General features: G+C 42.3%; 1 protein-coding gene across 1 annotated transcript in view; it reads left to right on the top strand.

Moving 5' to 3' along the window:
* LOC148453733 (arginase, non-hepatic 1-like) overlaps positions 1 to 18,456 on the top strand; it is a 74,059-nt gene extending 55,603 nt beyond the window's left edge. Inside the window, exons 7-8 of the mRNA XM_088461794.1 lie at positions 9,677 to 9,813; positions 17,387 to 18,456. Of these exons, the coding sequence (XP_088317920.1) occupies positions 9,677 to 9,813; positions 17,387 to 17,592 (343 nt within the window). The 3' untranslated portion in view covers positions 17,593 to 18,456. The remainder of the gene's footprint in view (positions 1 to 9,676; positions 9,814 to 17,386) is intronic.
* The last annotated feature ends 6,678 nt before the right edge of the window (positions 18,457 to 25,134 follow it).

The following is a 25,134-nucleotide window of genomic DNA, read 5'->3' as shown; positions in this document are numbered from 1 at the left end:
CACCGCAGGGCTCAACCCTGCTCTGGAACTACACTGCTTCACAGGGCTCAACCCTGCTTCAACTTCATCGCATCACAGGGCTCAACCCTGCTCCGGCCTCACCGCATCACAGGGCTCAATCCTGCTCCGACTTCACCGTATCACAGGGCTCAATCCTGCTCCGACCTCACAGCATCACAGGGCTCAACCCTGCTCCATCTTTCACCACAACACAGGGCTCACTCTGCTCCCGATCTCCATCACTACAGGGTTCTACCCAGGTGAAGCTCCTCTATACCATCCTGAGGTGTTAGCCTCATACTCGACTCGGGGTTCCCTACCATATTAACTCTTCTGTGTTAAAGACTATATGGGGGGTTTTCTTCTATACTCGTTATTGCTTATGTGAACCTCAGTGTTGAGACTTTATGTGAGACGTTGCTATTATATTTCTCCTGTGAATAAATTCTATTTACTTTTATTCCACGCTATCGAGATTTCATGAAAAGGTCATTCCTAAAGCCACCCCAGTTTATTGTGCCTAGTAGGCCTGCCTCCTCCCAGGAGTCTCAAGTGTCGGCAGCCATGACAGCGACTCAACTATGCGCGAAATCATTGGAACTGGGGTGCAGAAAAGTGGCAGCAGGTGCTCTGGACTGATGAGTCAAAATGTTAAATATTTGGCTGTAACAGAAGGCAGTTTGTTCGCCGAAGGGCTGGAGAGCGGTACAATAATGAGTGTCTGCAGGCAATAGTGAAGCATGGTGGAAGTTTCTTGCAAGTTTGGGGCTGCATTTCAGCAAATGGAGTTAGGGATTTGGTCAGGATTAATGGTGTCCTCAATGCTAAGAAATACAGGCAGATACTTATCCATCATGCAATACCATCAGGGAGGTGTCTGATTGGCTCCAAATTTATTCTGCAGCTGGACAACGACCCCAAACATACAGCCAATGTCATTAAGAACTATCCTCAGCGTAACGGAGAACAAGGAGTCCTGGAAGTGATAATATGGCCCCCACAGAGCCCTGATCTCAACATCATCGAGTCTGTCTGAGATTACATGAAGAGACAGGAGGATTTGAGCAAGCCTACATCACAGAAGATCTGTGGTTAGTTCTCCAAGATGTTTGAAACAACCTCCCTGCCGAGCTCCTTCAAAAACTGTGTGCAAATGTACCTAGAATAATTGGTGCTGTTTTGAAGGCAAAGGGTAGTCACACCAAATATTAATTTTAATTAGATTTATCTTCTGTTTATTCACTTTGCATATTGTTAATTGATAAAAATAAACTATTAACACTTCTATATTTGAAGGCATTCTTACTTTGCAGCATTTTTTCCTCACCAGCCTAAAACTTTTGCACAGTACTGTAGACATGCATGGACATGTACATTTACATACATTTGTACATAATTACTGTTATTTTTTTGCATGGCTAGTATTGTAATTTGTATTTTTTTACATCATACCACTGTCCCATACAAGAATACTGTAACGTCAAACATAAGATCATAGCTAAAACTTTTTCTTACAGTATTTCATTCATTAATCAATTAATTTAATTACAAATAAAATAATACAACTTTATTTATACTGTACTTTAAATAAGATGCACCTAAATAAACAATGGAATATTTAGCTATCTGCAGAGATCACGTAAATACTTGATTAGAATCGATTTAAAGTGTTTAAATTCATCATGTTTTCGTTCGCTGCAATCGGAAATGATCTATCGCTGGCATGTATTATCAGAGCCATTTCTACGATGCGTAAAAATAAAGTGATTGTATTAACGCATACTCACCTACTCTTCCGATTTCGGCCGGGAGCCTCCCGAAAATCGGATGGTGCGCCCAGTCCCCCGGAAAAGTATGCAAGCTTCCCTGTCAGCCGCCACCTCCCCGGACCCCCCCACACACGCGCGATTCCAACACACACCCCCGCAGCGGGGAGGAGCTATGATGCGATTCACACTGAATTGCGTCATGACCACGCCCCCTGTTTCAAATGCCGATAATCTCTATCCAACTGGTAATTAAAAAAATTAAAAAGGAAAATTTGCTTTGTGTGGACATGTAATACATGAGAACACATTGTAATATCTGGTAGTAACAGACTGAGACTTTATTTATTACCATGTTTTCAGGGTCATAATTAGGGTGGTGCGACAGGTGCAATCGCACAGGGCCCAGGAACAGCGGGCTCCGGGTTGTGTAGATGCTGGACTAGTTAATTGTTAGTAAAAAAAGGGAGGGGTTTAACCCCCTATTGTTCCTCAGCACACTGAATTATACTTGCAACAACATATGAACACTATATGGTAATAGAAATCAGAGATATTGGTTGCATGCATTTGTAAATACATGGGAAGCTTCTAGGCCACGTCACGGCTTCTCAGTCACTAACAGTCCCTAACACTAAAGGGTTCACGTCCGGGGCGCAGGGCCGGAGCCGGGCTAAAGCTCATTCATGAGCCACTACTGAGGGCACTGTATAAGGGGCACTGCATAGGGGGCATTACTGGGGGCACTGTATAAGGGGCACTACTGGGGGGCGCTGTATAAGAGGCACAACTGGGGCCATTATATAAGGGGCACAACTGGGGACATTATATAAGGGGCACTACTACATGGGGGCATTGTATAAGGGGCACAACTGGGGGCATTATATAAGGGTCACTACTACATGGGGCATTGCATAAGGGGCACTACTACAGTGGGCATTGTAAGACGGGCAATACTACTGGGGGCATTAAGGTGCATATGGAATGGAAAGGAATGTTCCCAGAGTGACGAGAAATGGTGGTGTGTCATGTTGACACGCCCCATTTTTCAGTAACCACCCCTCTTGTGGTATGTGGGCTCCAAATACCCTAGTTACGACACTGACAAGGAAACAGCCTTGCACTGATTAATTTGAAGCGTGACATTTGTTTATCCTTGTGTGACTAATATCCCTTTTACACCTAAATCCTGCTTCTGACCCGGGATTTGGAACATGGTTCCAAACTGGGTCAGACCCTGGACAGAACCCTTTCACACTATGGCGCTGACCAGGGTTATTCCCAGACAGGACTGTATCTAGGGATACATGCGCCCCTGGCAAAGTAAGGGACTGCCCCCCTCCCCCTCCATTTTAAATAGGGACAGTGTGGCCTCATGTGGAAGGGGCGTGACCAATTCAAATTACATCACATAGCAGTGCAACCTTTTCCACATTGCACCAAATGGGATCTGGTCAAAATACCGACAGTCTGGATGCTGGTGCTTAGAATGCTGGTGCCGGATTCCCGACACCTGTCAGAATTCTGGCGCCGACATACCAATGGGAAGTACTGGGGTTGGGGGGAGGGTTAGGGGTTAAGGTTAGGTACTAAGGAGATGGTTAGGGTTATGCACTAAGGGGGGAGGGTTATGTTTAGGGTGAGGGAATGGGGAGGTTAGGTTTAGGCCCTAGGGGGGAGGTTGGGTTTAGGCATCAGGGAGGGAGGGTTAGGAGTAGGGAGATGGGGAAGGTTAGGGTACAACTTACAAGTGTTGGTCTCTTAACCCTGTCGGGATGTCGGCATTGGTATTCTGACCACCGGGATCCCAAGTGCTGGCATCCAGTACCCGTCGTCTCTTATACTTGTGGCCTGGCCCCTATGCATGCCTAATATGCCCCACAGGCATGAGGCTGGATTGCACCCATGGGCATAATGCAGTGGCCAAGGCAGCCAACCAGTTAGCTGGAAGAAGCTGCAGTGGGGAGTTTTGTTTAGAGCTTTGTTTCCCACCACCTGCAGCACTCTCTAGTCTTCATCTTCTTTGTTCTGTAGCTGGTCCATCTTGGCGAGCAGTGTCACCTGTTCTTTTCTTCATCCAGCCAGCGCCGCCATCTTCTTTCTTTCGCCATATTCTGGCCTCTTCCATGGCTGCCAGAGCTCTTCACCTGACGTATTCTTTTCTTGACCACTGCTGTTGAAATGAACACTCCGCTCTGCGGCATCTGACGTCAGACGCCATGAGTGTGCGTGATTGGCTCGTTGGAGCTGCTTCTGATTGGCTGCCATCCCATGAACCGTGATTGGCATGCCAAATTTAAACTGGAGCCGTCCACTGCTGCTGCTTGATAATTGCTGAGACATTGTGTCTGCTCTCAGCGTCAGTAAAGCAGACACATGTTCCAGTATCTGACACTGATGTGTCCCACTGCAGACACATCTCTACATCACACAGCTGCACTTGATCCCAACGCTGGATCCTGCTGCATACACACCAGGGCATATATCCACATTCCCTGTAAGCTGGGCACACCGCTAGTAACAAATATTGCAGCGGCACCGAGAAAATAGATAGCCGGTACCGCTCCCAGGACATTCTGCACTCTGTGCCATGACACGGCCTTAGTTAAGGCCCTGATTCTATCCCCTGGCCACGGGTAGCACCGCCGGCTCAACTGGTGAGTGCCATCCTAGCCAAGGGGTAAGTATGTCCCTGAATGACAGTACAACATTACACTGACAGCCATACTACAGCATGACACAACACACGGCATATCACTGCACTTAGCACTGAGGAGCCACCGGAGCCGGCCGCCTACAGAGAGATACAAGAGATGTTAAGTATGTATTATATGTGGGCTGCAGGGGCTGGATGCAGGGGGCCAGGGGCTGGCTGGGGAGACAGGAGGGGACTAGCTGGGGAGACAGGAGGAGAATGGCTGAGGAGACAGGAGGAGGATGGCTGGGGAGACAGGAGGAGGATGGCTGGGGAGACAGGAGGAGGATGGCTGGGGAGACAGGAGGAGGATGGCTGGGGAGACAGGAGGAGGATGGCTGGGGAGACAGGAGGAGGATGGCTGGGGAGACAGGAGGAGGGTGGCTGGGGAGGCAGGAGGAGGATGGCTCTGGAGACAGGAGGAGCATGGCTCAGGAGACAGGAGGAGCATGGCTCAGGAGACAGGAGGAGGATGGCTGGGGAGACAGGAGGAGGATGGCTGGGGAGACAGGAGGAGGATGGCTGGGGAGACAGGAGGAGGATGACTCGGGAGACAGGAGGAGGATGGCTGGGGAGACAAGAGGAGGATGGCTGGGGAGACAGGAGGAGGATGGCTGGGGAGACAGGAGGAGGATGGCTGGGGAGACAGAAGGAGGATGGCTGGGGAGGCAGATGGGGTGCTGACTGATGAAGCGGAAGGAGGTGCTCGCAGATGAGACATGGGGGTTAGCTAGGGTTATAAGTACAGAGTGTATTTATACAGAAAATATGAAAGGAGGGGGTGCCATTCCATTACATTGCCATGGGCACTCAGACCCCTAGATACCCCCCTGATATCACGTAATGCAGACACACTTGTCTTAGCAGGCACCGCTCTTTGCACTTGTAACATTATGACTTTGCGAAGACTCCTGGTGCCATATAAAGGCACACAGCGTGGCTTGCCAGTGGATCTGCAAGCTGCAGGGTGCTGTTCCAGGCACCCTGCAAGACAAATACAGGTGCCACGTAGCAGTAAGAGCACCCCCCCACCTCTGCCTTGTGTCCTGGGTGGCGATATCACTCACAGACCCCTAGCTAAAGCCCTGTACAAAGATAAGCTTATCAAAGACAAGTGCTGGTCTGCAGTGCAATTCCAATGGTATTGTAGCTCTGTGTTATTAGCATACACCCCTCTTCTCTTATCTACAGAACATCTCTCGACCAGCTAACATTAGGCCCTGCCACAGACACATCTGTTCTCCACTGATCTTTGCACATAAACATTACACATTCATTTAGTGTTGATGTTCCGATTGCTGATAAAAGAGGTGATTGTCTTATCCAGCGATTACCTACTGTACAATGTGTCAAAGCCTAGCCATTGTTTCTGTAAAGTGGTCTGTGTGCAAATCACCCCAAGACTATGGAGAGCTGCAGAAGTGACTTTACTACCTGCAGTCATCCTGAACACTGGCTGCTCGGCCCTTCTGTAATAACAAGTGGATGGCAGTGATTAAAGCAAAACAGCATACATCTACAATTTTCTTTTTACACTTTAATATATAGTTGTGTTACTTCTAGCTTTACTGACCTAATCTACCTCATCTGTTTAAATAAAAATATTTGACTATTTGGCCAAACTGGTATAATCTATAGCCAATGACTTAAAAACAAAAATTCACTTTGGATAACTTCTGTTTTTGTTTATAAACATGAGATTTTCGTTTCATTCTATAACAACAGAATATTGCTGACATACTATAATATTAATAATTATTCTCCTATGCTCATATAATATGTGACCAGGGTCATCTTAACTAAATGTGTCTCCACAGTGTCTTCCACATTACACCCAAACCATTAAGTATAGATTAATATGGCAAGTGGCAGCACATACCTTGTGGGGCTCATGTAGAGTTGGACGCAAATACAATTTCCGTTCCCCCCCCCCCTCCCCCTGCAAATTGTGTGAAATTCTTGAGCATCCTTTCCAAATACCAACTGAGATTAATTTTACATTTATAACACATTGCACTTAGGGAGGAGCAACCAATGTGCCTGTTTGGAGGCAGATCCCTTTTGGGTGCTTGACCCCTTGTGCAAAATGCAAACTGATAATGGTGACAATCGATGGATGCTTCTTATTGGTTGAATGTGTCAATCTGAATCCATCCCCTTTATGCCAATACTATTGTACTTTGACTGCAAATATCACTAATAATTCCAATAGACAGCAGCAAACGAATATGTGTATTGATTTGAACTTAATACTGTCGTTGTGTCTTTTTGTGGTGTTAGTTTAAAACATTGTTCATATATTTTACAATTCATTGTACGTGAATTGTGTACTTTTTTAAATTTACTCTGCTGTGAAGCCAGATAATGTTTGTGGGGGTACACCACAGAAGGCAAGTGCTCCAGGCCCCACCCCCCAAATGTAAATAATTATTTATATATTAGTATGGGGAAAAAAGTTGTACACTGCATCAGCAGCATAACTAGGGTATGGCAGGTGTCTGTTCACCAATATGGAAGTCAGACAAGCCCACAATATAATTCCTCATCTGGGACTCACCCCATTAAGCCCAAGGAGTGGTAGGGTGCAGTGCTGGACCAAAAATTAGATGTGTGGAAGGAGGGGGGTAGAGAAGGGGGGGTAAACCTATTCTAGGCACCAAGCCTTTAAAGAGACATCTGGATGTCTCTTCACTTGCAGCATCAGAGTAGCTAGCCAGACTTGGCAGGAGAAGAATACGAAGGCAATCTCTTAGGTAAGTACACCACTGGCCTAGGAGTGGAGCTCAATAAGGTACACAACGAATAAAGGTATGGGGCTCACTGACTAACATACAGACAGATAGGTACACATAGGTGGCAAGTGAGGGGCACACTGATAAACATACAGATATGGGGGCACAATAAGGTACACATAGGTGTCAGGTGAGGGGCATTCTGATGAACATACAGACAAGGGGGCTCAACAAGTACACACAGGTGACAGGTGTGGATCATTCTGAAGAACATACAGAGTTGCACAATAAGGTACATACAGGTGGCAGGTGAGGGGCACAATGATGAACATGCAGACAGCGAGGGGGCATAGGGAGGTATGTACATGCAGACATAGAGGGGCACAGATATAGATGGGTACATAAATACACACATACAGATGTGTCCTCATACACCTAGCCTCAGTACACCGTATAGTTCGAGCGAGCTGAGCGAGCTGTAGTGTAGCAACGTTTTCTTTCAATTTTTAAGTGTGCTCTAAGAATGCTACAGTCAGTGGTAGCTTTACCTTTAGCAGCTTAGTACATACAGTATTTCTGCAAATGATTACTGGATGGATCAGTCTGTAACACATTATTAGTATGTTGTCTGCAGATGACGTCTGAAGGAAGGAAGTAGCTCTTCTTGAACACAGGTGGTATAGGTGAGAGAAACTGATGCAGGAGGCTAGGTATAGCAGACTGTAGTGATGATTGAATCCTTGTTGCTGGAGACAGACAGTACACTGGTGTAAGGTAGCATTGATCACAACAGATGAGCAGATGGTAACTTAGTTGCAGAATGGTAAGCGCAGTTGAGAGCCTGAATCCACTGGAAGGAAAGCACTCAGGTGAAATAGCGGAGAGAGTAATACAGATGCTGGAACTCAGGATTTGGGAAGCACTTCTGTCACAGGAGAACAGGATTCCTTGATGTACTGGGAAAGGACTGGTGGCTCCAGCACAGGATTGGATGTGAGAGTCCTGTGAAGCACAGAGATGCTGTGGATGGCTGAAACAACTCAGCTGACTTTAAACAATATGGCGGCTGGCTCGCTTGCTGCAGGTGAATCCTGACATGATTGGCCAGCAGACATGCGCCAGGGAGTGCATCGACAGCGCCGAGTAGGGTAAGCGAGTCTAAGTACCCGATTTGTGACACCTAAATCCGCCTCTGGTCACGTCTCTTGGCGTAAGACAGGCACATATACTCTTCTGGAGTAAAGCCAGCGCATGTTTTGCCCTTGACCAGCTGGAAGCATCTTGCTACTGAATATAGCCAGCTCTGCAAGCTAAGCAAAATACTCCTTTTCTCGGTACATTTTGTACTTGGGATTTAGACACAAATTCCATCCAACTCTGCATGACCCCCTACGGGTGCAACTCATTTTCAACAATAATACTTACAATATCCTTATTACTAGACGTCTCCTTGGGCCTTAACTCCCTTATCAACCATGCATATACAGTACCTTCTGCAGGCTGCTCGCTTCCAAAGTGCCAGAAACATAACAAGAAAATGTTTTACATAGTCACTGGGGGTATAGTATGAAAGTTGACATTCAGCATATCAACATGCAGAATGTCAACACCAGAATGTCGACATGGTCTTAATGTTGACATTCACAATGTTGACACTGACACAGTTGAATGTAACCCTAACCCTAAAATCGGCTGTCGACATTATGGCTGTCTACATTTGCAATGTTGAAATTCTGACAATGTCAACATTGTGTAAGTGTCTGCACTGTGAATGTCGACATGTTAAATGTCAACGTTTTGTCCATGTCGATGTTCTGCATGTTGACTGTTTGTCTGCATACTGTCACTGGCCACTTAAGCCCAGGCTGCAGGATTTCCTGAAATTAGTTAAAGCTCAAAATTATGTTCTCCCAAACATCAGTGGTGAGATTTGGGAACTTAAAAAGACAAGTAAAAAAAAAGTAGTTTCTTCAGTTTCTCATCAGATCTAGAGGTAGTTGATGTATCACCCTCATTTAATACAATAAAAATGTGCAGGTTTAATACCTTTTAGAGTAAATTTAGATTTTGCCAGCAACAGAGACCCAGCGCTGCCTTCCAGTCACTACCGGGTCCCCGTGTCATACACAAGTGCAGACGGACCATCGCGCAATGCGCATTTCACAAGACTCCCGTTGCGGAGGACCTCGCCGGAGGGGAAAGTATTGGTAAATATCAGTGGATTTTTCGTTTGTATCACAATGATACTAAATGAAAAATTGCGCTGGTGTTTACCTTCATTGATAAATCGGAGCCTATGTCTGCTAAATCAGTTATCACTGTAGCTTTAAACTAGTTCTTCACATCCTCTTTTCATATTTATAAAGGTGCTTTAACAGCATTAAACTCCCAACAAGGTTTGAGAACCACATTCTAGAGTAATATACAGCAACAGTGCATTAACTTATAATTAATTTGATGAATTCTTCTTACATTCATAATAGGAGGCAGAGAGCCATTCATCTAAGCTTTGACATTGATGCTTTTGATCCAACGTTGGCACCAGCTACAGGAACTCCAGTCATTGGAGGGTTAACCTACAGGGAAGGAATGTATATTACAGAGGAAATACATAACACAGGTGAGGATCATTCATTTATACATTGTTTTAATACATAAGAACAGAAACAGCAAATTTTAGATAAAGTTGATTTATTGACATGTTCTGCAGGTCATATGAACTAGTGAATGAAAATTCCATCTTGGTATTGGTACTTTAGAAAATAAATAAGCCCATTTACTAATAACATTATCAACATAGTCCAGTTCATTTATCTGTATGTGTGGTTTTACCAGTAATACTCCTTTTACACCAAAATAATGGGTCTGACCAGGGATTTGGAACACATTTCCAATCCAGGACAGACACGGGACAGATACTGTTCACACTGCGGCCCCATCATCTTCAAGCACCAGTGATCCAACTGTTCCTGTGCAGTAAACGGGACCTGGGTCAGTTGACCCAAGTGATCCGTTTACACTACCCTGTAACCCGATTCCAAACCTGCTCGGGTTGACCCAGGTTGGATTTCCGGGTCAATGGGATATTTGGCCAGTGTAACAATTTGTAACAACCATGTTAATATTCAATTGACATGGTTCATTTCATTACAATAAGTTCTGATCTATAGAAACAAAAGACATATGATACAAAAGATAGCTTACCATCTTATCTATCATTGGGTGTTAGCGTCAGCACTCAATGATATTTAACAATAATTGTTAGTAATTAGGAATGACAAAAACCCCATAATATAGATAAATAATATAAGTGTCTATAAATATATGGTCGAAAAATTAATATTTAAATAGTCAGTTCTGTGGAATTCTGTAATGTAATTCCGGCACAAGCACCAATTGGATCAATTGACTCTAATCCTATAGTTAGTCCCGCAGTAATCCAATTAACAGAAAGTCTCGTATACAATTGGAATCTCCAACAATCACTGTGGCTATTCAATGTCTTTATGCAAATCCAAAAGATATAAAAAATGTAGTTTCCATGCCACACTGTTCCTCCAAAGTATTATCCACACGGTCCACCTTATATATTCCTCCACAGATCCACTCCAAAATACAGCACCTTTAGTAACAAGGATGGGGACAGTATCACTTTCTTGTAGACACTATGTGTGCAGAGAGGTGATAAGAATAAACTTACCCATGATGTCCTGTTCTGCTGGTCTTTTTCTGTCCAAATCATGCATGCAGCACTAATATAGAAGAGACGCTGAGAATGCACAGAGCAGTAGTATCGCTGTAAGGTTTGCAACGTGGGTCCTGCCAGCTGCTCTCACACTGAGGGTTCATTTGCAATTCATTTCTAAAGTCACGTTGATTTTTCAGAGGAGATTCACGTTTTCATGTGTGTATCCCTGAGCAGGTGAAAAGACTACAGCAGCGGGGATATTTTCATACTGGGAGGTCTAAGAGAAACCAGCAGAGGGCCACAAACATTCACACACAGAGGTCCATATACCCCCATTCACCCACCAGCTGATTTGGACAGAAAAAGACCAGCAGAACAGGACATCATGGGTAAGTTTATTCTTTTCACCTCTCTGCACACATAGTGTCTACAAGAAAGTGATACTGTCCCCATCCTTGTTACTAAAGGTGCTGTATTTTGGAGTGGATCTGTGGAGGAATATATAAGGTGGACCGTGTGGATAATACTTTGGAGGAACAGTGTGGCATGGAAACTACATTTTTTATATCTTTTGGATTTGCATAAAGACATTGAATAGCCACAGTGATTGTTGGAGATTCCAATTGTATACGAGATTTTCTGTTAATTGGATTACTGCGGGACTAACTATAGTATTAGAGTCAATTGATCCAATTGGTGCTTGTGCCGGAATTACATTACAGAATTCCACAGAACTGACTATTTAAATATTAATTTTTCGACCATATATTTATAGACACTTATATTATTTATCTATATACTGTATACAATTCAGAGTCTAGATGAGCGCCGCATGTATGTGTTTATATGTGTATTGATCAAGTATAAGGTTTTTGGGATACCTTTATTGCATGCAGGCAGCTGTCTGTTGATTCGAACATATCTGCTTCTAGTTAGGACTGAGCGCTGATATTGTATTGTGTCCATAAGTATAAAAACCCCATAATAAATGCTTTTTGATTACATAACCGTATTTTCAAAGAATATTTTTGCTAATGCATCTCCAGAGACTGGGGCGTAAGTAGGTATTTGAAGACCCTATAGCAAAAGTTTGTAAGGGCCCCTTTGTACCACCCAATGGTAAAAACTGCATATAACACATGTATCTTTGACAAGGAAGATGGGCTCCCCAAAGCTCTGGGCCCCATAGCAGCTGCACCCCTTGTACCTATGGTACTTATGCCCATGTCCAGAGATATATTAAACAAAATTTTCTATTACTTCAACTTTCTATTCTAGTCCTAATTTTAATATTTTCTTTTGATTCATGATGAAATATCCTTTTCTTAGGAATACATGTAACTATAAATAATGCTCACATACAGAAGATGGGTCCTCATACACTATTGCTGCAGCCGTGCCAAACAGCCTCTCTTGTTGTGCCAGGTCCCGTTCAACTCTTCTAGTGCATTAGTCACAATGGGATGCAACAAAACCGCTTATCAAGACTGCACTGATTAATGTGATATGCAATTGAGTCTGAATCTATATATACGAAGTGCTATGATGCAGCAGCGGCGTTTTTTTTCCACGCCAAGTTCCATTTATACAAGTGTCGTATATTAATTTAATCAGTGCAGTCTCATAGTGCATCTTATTTGCATTATATTATGACTAAGATGCATTACAAATATGAAAACAAATCTTGCGGAGTATCCTCTATAAATGGAGTAATTGTAAGTAATTCACATAGATAAAATATTACAACATAAAATCCCCATAAGAGGTTTTGCTAGCTTTAAGATCATTGGGCATATCAACATAACCGCATCCATAAGGAACCTGGGTCTTGTTTGGATTCCTGCATAAAATTGCCTCTGACAATGGTAACCATGTTGCTCACTGTGTTGACTCGTAGCGATACTCAGCATATCTCCCTTAAGGCAGATTCAGAGATATATTACCTGGGCAAATTGAGGGGTGCTCACTATATGCAACCAGTCTTCAACCTCAATTGACTCTTGGTGTGTTTGTATTTTCGATGGAACCCGCCAGAAAGCCAGACTTTAGAATAAAGCTGACCATTGGTTCACCATCAATTTTGTTTGTTATTTAATAGTTGAAGTATAGAATCCACATACTGTATTTACTAAGCAGCGATTTTAGAAACCAAAGCAAAACCATTGCCATAAATGATTTTCCTCAGACAGACATGTTTGTAGAAAGTACTAAATGGGAAAAAACAAGTACTCATCTGCTAATCAAATTACATTTAAAGAGTGTGGATATGATGTCTGGTGTAATGTTGCACCTGCCAGTGATCCTGCCAGTGTCCAATGTGTTATGTAAATCTAATGGGTGTTCCAACAGAGAACAATTTAATGTAAAATAGCGATGTACTATAATGTAGTAATAATACAGTATAAAGGTGCTCATGTACTTAAAGATGGTGTCATATATTTCAGTTCTCTTATGACTGTGTGGTGTGTATTTCTGATTTGTAATTGTGATTAGCTGTAAATATAAATATATTATCACAAAAAATCACAGTGATTAAATATACTTTGTGTGACTAAAGCAAGGTACGCGAGTAATGCTAATGAAAGCTTGTTATAGGGGAAATGCAAATGATTATAGGTAATTACTAAGGGGGTGATTCAGTAGTGGAAGGAATTGCAAAGCTGCACGCAGGCACACAATTCCGTTATTACAAATATGCAAATGCAGTAAGAAGTGTCAGACACCCCCTGCTGCATTTGTGTTCCCAGCACTGCGACCAAGATCGCAGGCTGGGATAACCATTTCACCCATCGGTCGCTATGGTGGATGGCACCGGCCAGCTGAGTAAGCCTCAGCTTATGCAGGCCGGCCAGTTTGCGAGGCCAGGAAACTGCATCCATGGACGCAGCCCCTGGTCTTGCCGACCCACCCCCGTTTTCAGGAATGCCGGCTGTTCCTGTGCCCGACGCTACTCTGCAATGCTGAATAAGCCTGTAAGTTCAGAGCATATAGACAGCATATTTAATGATGACACAAGAAACAAAACAGACAAACCAACATGGATTACAGAAAACATGCGACATCCTGCGTAAACTTTGCGATATCACATTTGGCGCAAATTTTGAGTAAGCAGGTTATATAAGGGGGTTCCTGAGCACAATCCAGTGCCAGAGTACACTCCAGCGTTACTAGTGATACTTACTGCTCCTTCCTGACCTTTGTTCATGACTTGATTCTGTTTCATCCCTGGTACTGGGATGAAAGTCTATATTGTATGCACAGGTAACCGGTAAAATTCCCTGTACTGCGCATGCGCAAACGATGGGAAAATGGCCACCGCGGCCATTTTCCAGTCGCTTTACAGCGCCAGACGCCCACGTCGACATGGGACTCCGGAGATGTAAGTATTATTATGGGTGTAGGGTGTGCGGTGCGGGGCCCGTGTTTCCCGTACACCCTGCACCCATTATAGATACACCCCTGTAAAAGGAATAGAAGAAGGCAATTGAACTTAAAGTAGTGGTGCACTAGACAAATAATTTATTTATTTAAAGTATATCTTTATTTAAAATGTATAGTCTTTATTAATATTTAAAAAGATAGATAGAAGATAGTCTTCAGGGCATCCAAATTAGGTGAATTTGTTTAAATTTTTATAATTTTATGTAAAAATATAATAAAAAAATAATAAAAAGGAAGTGTCAAAAATGAAAAATGATGTGGTTTAAAATGAGTGAAACCTGCAACTCCCACCTATTATGTCTTTATGACCAGCATATATTCTAGGTTCTAATATATTTCTATTGTCATTTAATTAATTGCAGCTCATTGGGTATGTGTGTTCTTCCTGCTAATATTATACATACAGTCAGGTGCATAAATATTGGGACATTGACAGAATTTTCATATTTTGGCCTCTATTCACCACCAAATGGCTTTGAAATGAAACAAACAAGATGTGCTTTAACTGCAGACATTCAGATTTAATTTGAGGGTAATTACATCCAAATCAGGTGAACGGTGTAGGAATTACAACGGTTTCTATATGTGCCTCCCACTTTTTAAGGGGCCAAAAGTAATGGGACAAACTAAACAATCCTAAATCTAACTTTCACTTTTTAATACTTTGTTGCAAATCCTTTGCAGGCAATTACAGCCTGAAGTCTGGAACATAAACATCACCAGATGCTGGGTTTCATCCCTGGTGATGCTCTGCCAGGCCTCTACTGCAAATGTCTTCAGTTCCTGCTTGTTCTTGGGGCATTTTCCCTTCAGTTTTGTCTTCATCAAGTGAAATGCATGCTCAATCGGATTCAGGTCAGGGGATTGACTTGGCCATTGCATAACATTCCACTTTTTAGCCTTAAAAAACTCTTTGGTTGCTTTTGCAGTATGCATCGGGTCATTGTCCATCTGCACTGTGAAGCGCCGTCAAATGAGTTCTGAAGCATTTGACTGAATATGAGCATATAATATTGCCCAAAACACTTCAGAATTCATTCTGCTACTTTTGTCAGCAGTCACATCATCAATAAATACAAGGGAACCAGTTCCATTGGCAGCCATACATGCCCACGCCATGACACTACCACCACCATGCTTCACTGATGAGGTGGTATGTTTTGGATCATGAGCAGTTCCTTTCCTTCTCCATACTCTATTCTTCCCATCACTCGGGTACAAGTTGATCTTTCTCTCATCTGTCCATAGGATGTTGTTCCACAACTGTAATGGCTTTTTTAGATGTTGTTTGGCAAACTCTAATCTGGTCTTCCTGTTTTTGTGGCTCACCAATGGTTTACATCTTGTGGTGAACCCTCTATATTCACTCTTGTGAAGTCTTCTCTTAATTGTTGACTTTGACACATATACACCTACCTCCTAGAGAGTGTTCTTGATTTGGCCAACTGTTGTGAAGAGGTTTTTCTTCACCAGGGAAATAATTCTTCTGTCATCCACCACAGTTGTTTTTCGTGGTCTTCCGGGTCTTTTGGTGTTGCTGAGCTCTCCGGTGCGTTCTTTCTTTCGGAGAATGTTCCAAACAGTTGATTTGGCCACACTTAATGTTTTTGCTATCTCTCTGATGGGTTTGTTTTGATTTTTCAGCCTAATGATGGCTTGCTTCACTGATAGGGACAGCTCTTTGGATCTCATATTGAGAGTCGACAGCAACTGATTCCAAATGCAAATGTCACACCTAGAATCAACTCCAGACCTTTTACCTGCTTAATTGATAATGAAATAACGAGGGAATAGCCCACACCTGTCCATGAAATAGCTTTTCAGTTGATAGTCCCATTACTTTTGGCCACTTAAAAAGTGGGAGGCACATATAGAAACTGTTGTAATTCCTACACTGTTCACCTGATTTGGATGTAATTACCCTCAAATTAAATCTGAAAGTCTGCAGTTAAAGCACATCTTGTTTGTTTCATTTCAAAGCCATTGTGGTGGTGAATAGAGGCCAAAATATGAAAATTCTGTCAATTTCCCAATATTTATGCACCTGACTGTACATGTAATAAACTATTTAAAAATATATTATTAGTATTAAGCACACTTATCTACCAAAGATAGTTAATGCTCCTTAAACAGATATTTGTCCACTATTGCCATCACGGAATAGAAGTGTATATAAGAGTCAGGTTATTCTGGTTATTTCTGAGTTCTTGTCCTTATTTATATTCCTAATAAAATATTAATTAGGCAGATTAATACTCTCATGATTTCAGTTCTTTTCCTCTTTCACACATACACTGTTAACCTAGGTTTTTGCCGAGGCTTGTGGCTCGACCCGGGTCTCGACTTATTCTTCTTCCTATTGGCGTTAACAGGGAAACTTAATTATACAGGCAATTTTGTATGTGGTTTCCCCACAAAAATGGCAGCACGCACAGAGCAACATATACCAGATTTTCTAAGCAGATATGTTTTTGCATCAGGGCCGGATTAAGGTTTGTGGGGGCCCCCGACAATAAAATTGACACACCCCTTCCCGCGCCATGCCACTATGCTACCAATAAAATTGACACCATGTGCCCCAAACCACTATACCAAGCTATGTAAAAATGTAGTTCTAAATGGTAATGTTTACATTTCCAATCAATTTGCATTTAAAATAGGGATGGTGCTCTAATGTATACTAATACAGACTTTTAACGGCGTATTTGAAAAATAAAAATAAATGCGCGTTTGTGACTTACACTGTGCTATGTGGGAGCGCAAAACCAACTCCTCCCTCCCTATAATCCGCCCCTGTTTTGCATTCAAAATAGCAAACCAGTGCAGTTTATCATTTAGCATACCAAATTGTTTCTCCAAATTTCTGTACTTAGGATAAAAAAAGGATTAGAATAGCAAATATGTTTTACATTTCCATGTTTGAAAACATATTCTCAGACACTTCTGCTATGAATGTTTATCTTACAAGCCACTGTGATTTCAATTGTAAAGCTATATATTTATTATATACATGATATGTCTTGCTGTCTGTGCATTATTACTGTATGAGAATTTTCTCTTTCAGGAATGTTGTCAGCTATCGATTTGGTAGAAGTTAACCCAATTCTTGGAGCTACCTCTAATGAAGTGAAAGCAACCACCAGCCTAGCAGTAGATGTAATAGCTTCGTGTTTTGGTCAGACAAGAGAATGTGCTCTCGGGATTATAGATGAGCTACCAACACCTAGTACAACATATGAATCGGATAATGAAGAGCAAGTAAGGATTTAAAGGACAAAGACAACCTCCTTCCAAGTCTATAGAAGCATAGCACTTAATGATATAGCCAAAATGGTTTACCGATATTTGACTTAGTTCTGAACAGTGACTGTATTAAATAGAGAGAGACTAATTGTAGGTCAATATATTTGGACAGATCTAGAAAATATGAACAACAAAGGAACGTATGGTATGCGAATGATAACCATGTTTGATTGACACAGAACACTCACAAACTGTATCTTGTGCTTTATTGAGGAATTATATAGTATACCCATCTCAATTGTTTTTTCAAGGAATCCTGCAAAGATACTGCAAAATAATAGTCCACCATTAATTATATTTTATCATACATAATAATCAATGGAATCAACGGAGGCCAATGTGCCTTATTATGATTTAGCATGAATTTTTAATTTGCCATGCAAGTAGTTTGTTGCTGAAATACTTAAGATAGCCCATACATTGTGCAATAAATGCAGCAATATTGACCAGATACATCAATGTCAATTCTGTCATGGTAAACCATGGTCAGAAGATGATCACTATCCTCTTGTGTGTGCGGTCACCTTCCGATAGTGAAATAATTGTTCTAGCCAGTCAGCCCAAGTGAACTAATATGAAGGGAATAACTGGCCGCCTGTTTAATTTATAGTCCAAACTAATGATGCATCCAGGTCAGTCTCTGGTAAGTAAAATGATACCACACTGAAAAAAGAATAACTTCAGTTTTCTTATTTATTTAGAATCAGTTTAATGTACCAATGTTGTTTCTCTTTGACTTTCGCATACAATGCATGGTGACTGTCTTGCTGAAAGCATAACGTATAGTTTGAAAAGTTCTAACTTTGTATTATTAAAACACTCCTCAAACAATGAGCTTTTATGTAGTTTTCAAATAACTGACTTACAGTGACATTATAAACAATATTTGATAATCATTGAAAATGTCAAAGTTTATTATCCATGTAATATACTATTTATTGCAAATTTAAGGCAAAAAATATTGTGCAGGAATGTATTGAACAATTTTGCTACTTGTTTAATCATTTCATAGTTGCATGATGAAGAATGGTATATTAAGGAGCATAATTCATGTTATTTGAAATTTGACTGATGCATCAAAGCTGATACTAAGCACTGGATACAACTATTTGGAGAAAGGTTACAGATAGATACTGACCTTCTGTGAGAAGACATTTATAGTTGGGTTCATAGGCAAATGCAGTGGGGGCTTCCAGTTAACTGGAAATTCCACCTTAACCACACGGCCAGTGTCTCAAATCATGACCACAGTAGCAATGATATTTCTAGTGCTATAGGTTTGATATAGAAAGTAAATTTTTTAGACTCTCTTCCCTAGAACCTACAGACTATTTATAGTGTTAATTATTAATACTGTATTGTACACACTATCCAGTGACTAAGGAGACCAATGTACTCCTATATGTCCAGGGCTGTTGCTAGGTTTTGTTTGCTGCTCCCCTAAACTCCCAGACTAGCTCCAATACTTGTCAGAGGCTGGGGGACTTGGACTGTGGAATGAAGCTCACATCCTGAGAAAAAAAAACATTCAGCTCAGATGGGCTATCCTTACTGCAGCATCTAATGCCTTACTGTGATCACTGGCCCTGTATATATCTGATGTATTATATACACTTCACTATGTATGAGGCTGACTATAGCTCATTAAGTGCTAATTATACCGTCTCCATGGACAGGCCACGTTAGATCCAAACTCAATAATTTGGAAACCCCTCTTAAAAAATCCTGCATTTGCCTCGGGGGATGGCAGGAATGAGAAGTTCAAGGTTTAAGTATATTTCCACTTCTACCAACTAGTGCTGAAATAATATAAATACTAATTACAGATACAGTATGTAACTGTTACTACTCAGTCTCACCTTTGATTGAGACATTTATTGTTAATATAAGACACAAACCACTCAGGAACCTACACTATATTTCTCTAAAGTTGGGTTAGATATCTGATTAAATCTGTTACAGACATACAGTATTCCAGTTTTAAAGTAATATATTTAAGCATGTGTCTCTTATTTTTAAATACTCCAATAATGCATTTGATATTCACTATAAAATTATAATAACATTACTTGGTAGTACTTACAATAGAGCATAATTCATTTTTAGGATTTAGGAAACTGCGGTTTAGTACCCAAGCAAAGGTGTTTCAGTGGTATCCACAAAATATGTGTATTTCATGGGAAAATTGCTGAAACCCCATGCCAGTTCAACCATTTACACTTATAAGATCCAAATATAAAATATGTTACTTTTTTACTGTGGTACATTATGGCATTTACTGTTTGATACGTGGAACATGGGAGTTCATGCTGAGTTGGATGGAATTTGCATCTGTATCGCAAGAGTACAATTAATCCCACAAAAAGTTACATTTTTATTACTATGGAGAGTTTACCCTGAACATAAGACGCATCCAGCTCTGTGTGATAGCATATAGGCCTACTTTACTCATAAGCACCAAAATCTTATATTGGTTCTCTCTTATTTGTTTGAATTTTCTTTTTTGTTGTTTTTTTTTTTTTAATAAAAATGTATTTTCATTTTAAACTGGTTTGAACAGAGCATTAGTTTATACTCCTCTTCACATTTTGGTTTGACTTCATGCTTGCATATTGAGTCCACTCATTTAATTTAATTATTTTCCTTAAACAGTTTGATCCAAAAAATCTTTAAAAGCACATCCACAGCAATGGCAGTGACAGATTTTGCCTTTGTGACCGTTTTTTTCCAATAAACTTCTAGGGATAAATTCATTAAGAATCGTGTTTGACTGAGAATAAACACATTAGACAACGCTGGGATTCGCGTGTTTTTTGCAACCAAAATCATGGATTTACTAAGGATCGTGTTTGCCCGTCTATTTTGATCTCGTGGTGATACTGATTGTGTTGTGAGGGAGTTAAATCATATTTGCTCCTTCTCAATAGACTCCTCTGAGCAGTGCACATATCAGTCAGATCTGTCCAGTGCTTTTGTGTGTGACTGTACTCAGTCCCGGCGACAGGGGGGTACACCCATCCTGGGCCCCAAAGTTCAGAGGGGTAAAAATGGGTCTGCGGTGCCTAATTGTAGTCTATTAACTAACTGGCGACTGGCACAGCTGCCCACCTATTCCCGTACCCCCAGCTCCCTTATCCCTGTCATCCGGCCCGGCCCATTCACAGACAGTATGGATTATATTGCACATCATAACGCAGTGCAACTGACACGCATGCATAATGGCAAACAATCACTCGATCTGCGTAAAAATCGCATTGCGTAAATCTCCGAATCAGGCCCAAAGTCCACAAGAAAGCCTGATTTAAAGAAACACTGCAACCAGATTCATTAAAATAGGAGTGAGCAGCCAATCAAATGCATTCATCAATATAACATAATATCCAGAATGATGATACATAGTAAAAACTATTTTATGCTGCTCTCCAAATTACAAATCATACCAGGTCAATAAAACATCACAATAAAAGCAACGGCTTAAAACATTAACAAAAATATTTAAAAGCAAAATACTGTGACTTATAGAAAGATAAATAACAAATGAGTTCTTCATATAATGACTATATATATATTTATTGTGATAGTAGCACTGGTAAAGTGGTCAAGGGCAGGTACATTTGTCCTAGGTTTTGGCCTATGTGTTCTAAAAAAAAACCCAGGAGAAGTCTGTGTTGTAAACAGACCAGAGTATTGGCTTTTGGAAAAGCCGGTTTGGGTCCTGGGGGTGTGGATGTGAGGAGAGGGAGGGCTCCATCCACAGGCCACTCCAGATTTTGGGCCGTTCAGCCTGGTAACAGGCTCATTAGGGCTTGCAGCTGGAGATGGCGAAGATAAGCATGGTTTGTTTGTGGCTGAGTGTCTCACACCTGGGGAAGTAGGCATGCAGGCTAGCATGTCCAGAGACACTGTATGATTACCCTGTAAGTACTGTGCACATGCTGTTATTGATGGTGAGGGCAGTAGGCCCTACTGTTCTGGTAGTGAGGGTACCCACTGTTTAGTTAGTGCCCAGCCGGGCTAGGGTTTTGTTTACTGTTTTATTTGGTTTATGCATTTGGTACAATAAAGACTGGCGCCGGTCAGTTTGTACAAGAACCCCAGACTTGTGTCCTGGTTCCTCGGCTGCTGTGTGTGTAAAGAGGGAGTCCATCTACCCCAGGAGAGGGCCCCTATCCCGACTGTGTCACATTTATATTCCATAGACAAAAAAAATAATTTTCCCAAATCCTCATTTTTTAGGTTTATGCCCTGAAATTTGGCAAGCAGCACCGACGACAGTTCTACCCGTCCATGCCAAATTTCAGCTCGGTACCTCCAATAGTTTTTGAGGTGTAGCCCCTTAAACACCATGACCCCCCTCCAGAACGCTCTATGGGAGAATTGTAGTTTTTTAGATGCAGCCTTACTATAAGAGCACGACTATGCCTTTATAATATATAATTTCCTGAGCCATTTTTATAGTGTACTTGTGTCCAGGGTGGGAGAGGGATATATTTATGGGGATGTAGTCAATTTACCTCCGCACAGGATGCCGGCAGTCAAAAACCCGGCACGCGGCCAGAACACCACCGCCGGAATCTTGACATCAGTTGATAATCTGACGCCGGAATTCTGTCAGCCGCCATCCCGAACTTAACTGTATCGGGCCGGGTTAGTTATTAGCCGGGGGGGCTAGGGTTAGGCTGCGGACAGGGGGGGTTAGGGTTACGCATCACTGTGGGGGGTTAGAGTTAGGCACTAAGGGGGGAGGGTTTGGTTTAGGCACTAACTGGGAGGGTTAGGGTGCGTGGTAGGGAGGATTATAATGCAGGAAAGGAGGGTTAGGGGTGAAGGGGGGAGGGTTAGGATACTTGCCTAGCCCTTGATGGTATTCTGAGCATCGGGATGCCACTATCAATTGTTTTGACAGCCAGCATCCCAGCTTCCGGTCTCCCATACCCAACCCATATTTATGAAGTGCTAATGTATTTTGGCATGATAGAGATCAAAATTTAAAGAAGCATTAATATTAAATGCAAAACATGGCAAGCTTTGCAGTTAATATTAGTGCTGCTTTAAATTTTCAGCTCAAACCCACCGAGATGCAAAAGCCACCACTTCGTAAATATACCCCATTGTATCAAGAATGATAGTGAGTAACAGAAATTACAGTGGAAAACTCACGGCATCAAGATGGGGTGGTAGGGGAGGTATATTTCAATGGGTACTGTATATGGTTATGGAGTGATGGTAAGTAAGGAGAATTATAGTGGGTAAGGTATGATACGAGGGAGTGGTATGAGTGAAAAGTATTTCTGTGGTGAGGTATGGTTACAGGGAGTGGTGTGAGGAGTATTTCTGTGGTGAGGTATGGTTACAGGGAGTGGTGTGAGGAGTATTTCTGTGGTGAGGTATGGTTACAGGGAGTGGTGTGAGGAGTATGTCTGTGGTGAGGGTAAATGAACTCTGAATATGAGGTGGCTCTGGTACTAAATGGTTATCCTATATACAATCATAATTAGGAAAAATGAACAAAAAAGGAAATATTGGAAAATACTTAATCCTTCAATGTCGGAAAATGGAGTAGTAATGTATCTTTCTTATAGTGGCTAAGGTCCATCCGTAGTTATTCGCATATTATACCACAATATGTGAAAGAAAACATAAAAATGGAAAACATGATCACATAAATGGGTTCATTGAACCATGAAGAACAAGATAGAACCATGAACCATAGAAAAGATGGCGTACCCCACTCACATGCTAGTGGATATACACCCCACGTGTAAAGGTATCTTTCTTGTTTTCACCAGTGAACAGTGTGAAGGTAGACACAACACCTCTAAGGGAAAATAAATGAAGGAAAGGGGCGTACCCCACTCACTCTCTACTGGTGCTGGGAAAAGCATATAATGGTTTCTCTTTCCAGTTAATCCTTTTCTCCTCCTCTTTCAATAGTGAAAATATGACATTGTGAAGTATAAAATATTTATTGAGCAAAAAATATATAAAACTTATCACAGCTTATGGATGTATGGTTAAGTTGGAACCATAGGGGATCACTACCAGGGGCACTGCACAGGGGACGACTTCTGGGGGCACTGTATAAGGGGCACTACTGGGGGCACTGTATAAGGGCTTGTGTAGCTATCCGAGGGAGGAGGGGGGGAGGGCACAAGGTTGAAGAAATGCCTAGGGTGCCAAGAAACCTTGCACCAGCCCTGAGTATTTTTGTTATTAGGTATGGTTACTGGGAGTGGTGTGAGAAGTATTTACAGTATGTGATGAGGTATGGTTACAGAAAGTGGTGTGAGGAGTATTTCTGTGGTGAGGAACGGTTACAGGGAGTGGTTTGAGGAGTATTTCTGTGATGAGGTATGGTTACAGAAAGTGGTGTGAGGAGTATTTCTGTGGTGAGGAACGATTACAGGGAGTGGTGTGAGGAGTATTTCTGTGGTGAGGTATGGTTACAGGGAGTGGTGTGAGGAGTATTTCTGTGGTGAGGTATGGTTACAGGGAGTGGTGTGAGGAGTATTTCTGTGGTGAGGAACGGTTACAGGGAGTGGTGTGAGGAGTATTTCTGTGATGAGGTATGGTTACAGAAAGTGGTGTGAGGAGTATTTCTGTGGTGAGGAACGGTTACAGGGAGTGGTGTGAGGAGTATTTCTGTGGTGAGGAACGGTTACAGGGAGTGGTGTGAGGAGTATTTCTGTGGTGAGGAATGGTTACAGGGAGTGGTGTGAGGAGTATTTCTGTGGTGAGGTATGGTTACAGGGAGTGGTGTGAGGAGTATTTCTGTGGTGAGGTATGGTTACAGGAAGTGGTGTGAGGAGTAGCATTAAGTGCAGCACTCGGCCCCTTACACTGAGGGAGCCGGCTGGCACTCCACACAGGGACCTCCTGCACCCCCCCCCCCCCCCAAGTAATGGGCACGGGGGTTTGGGCCACAAAGCCATGCCCCCTTCCTGAGAGGTAATGCCCCCACAACCAGGGGCGGATTGGGCCGGTCCCATCCACTCCTCTGCCGGCCGGCTGACACTGTCTGTCAGCCAGGCCGCTCTATAAATTTGCCAGTGCCTACAGTCACACTGGCGCAGGGGCGGGGCTAGGCGGACTTTGAATTTTACTGCTGCCGAGGCTCCGTCCTGGTAGTAGTAGTAGCAGCAGCATCACAGACAGAGCAGGAGCAGCAGGGAGGAGCACGACAGGTCAGTAGCTTAGCCGGTAGGAGGGGCATTGGGGACAGACAGATGCTTTCCTATTAATATTTATGAGCAGTGCACCCTAGCAACAATGATACCGCACCACGTTCCGTCACACTGCTGCACTAAGATCAGATGTCATTATGTGTAACAAACTAGGGATTTGTCAGACAGAGGGGGCAGGGCAGCCAGCAGTATACAACCATGTGCTTCATAGAACAACAATACTATGAAGCACATGATTATGTACTGACAGGTGCCCTCTGCTCTCTCTGACAAACCCGTGGCTTCAGTTATTACACACAAGGAAATCAGGCCCTCTCCCCCTGTG

Source organism: Taudactylus pleione, unplaced genomic scaffold, assembly GCF_031769625.1.
Source record: "Taudactylus pleione unplaced genomic scaffold, aTauple2 ptg001103l, whole genome shotgun sequence".
Taxonomy (NCBI): domain Eukaryota; kingdom Metazoa; phylum Chordata; class Amphibia; order Anura; family Myobatrachidae; genus Taudactylus; species Taudactylus pleione.
The sequence above is the reverse complement of the archived record's forward strand: the minus strand, read 5'-3'. Positions and strand labels throughout refer to the sequence as shown.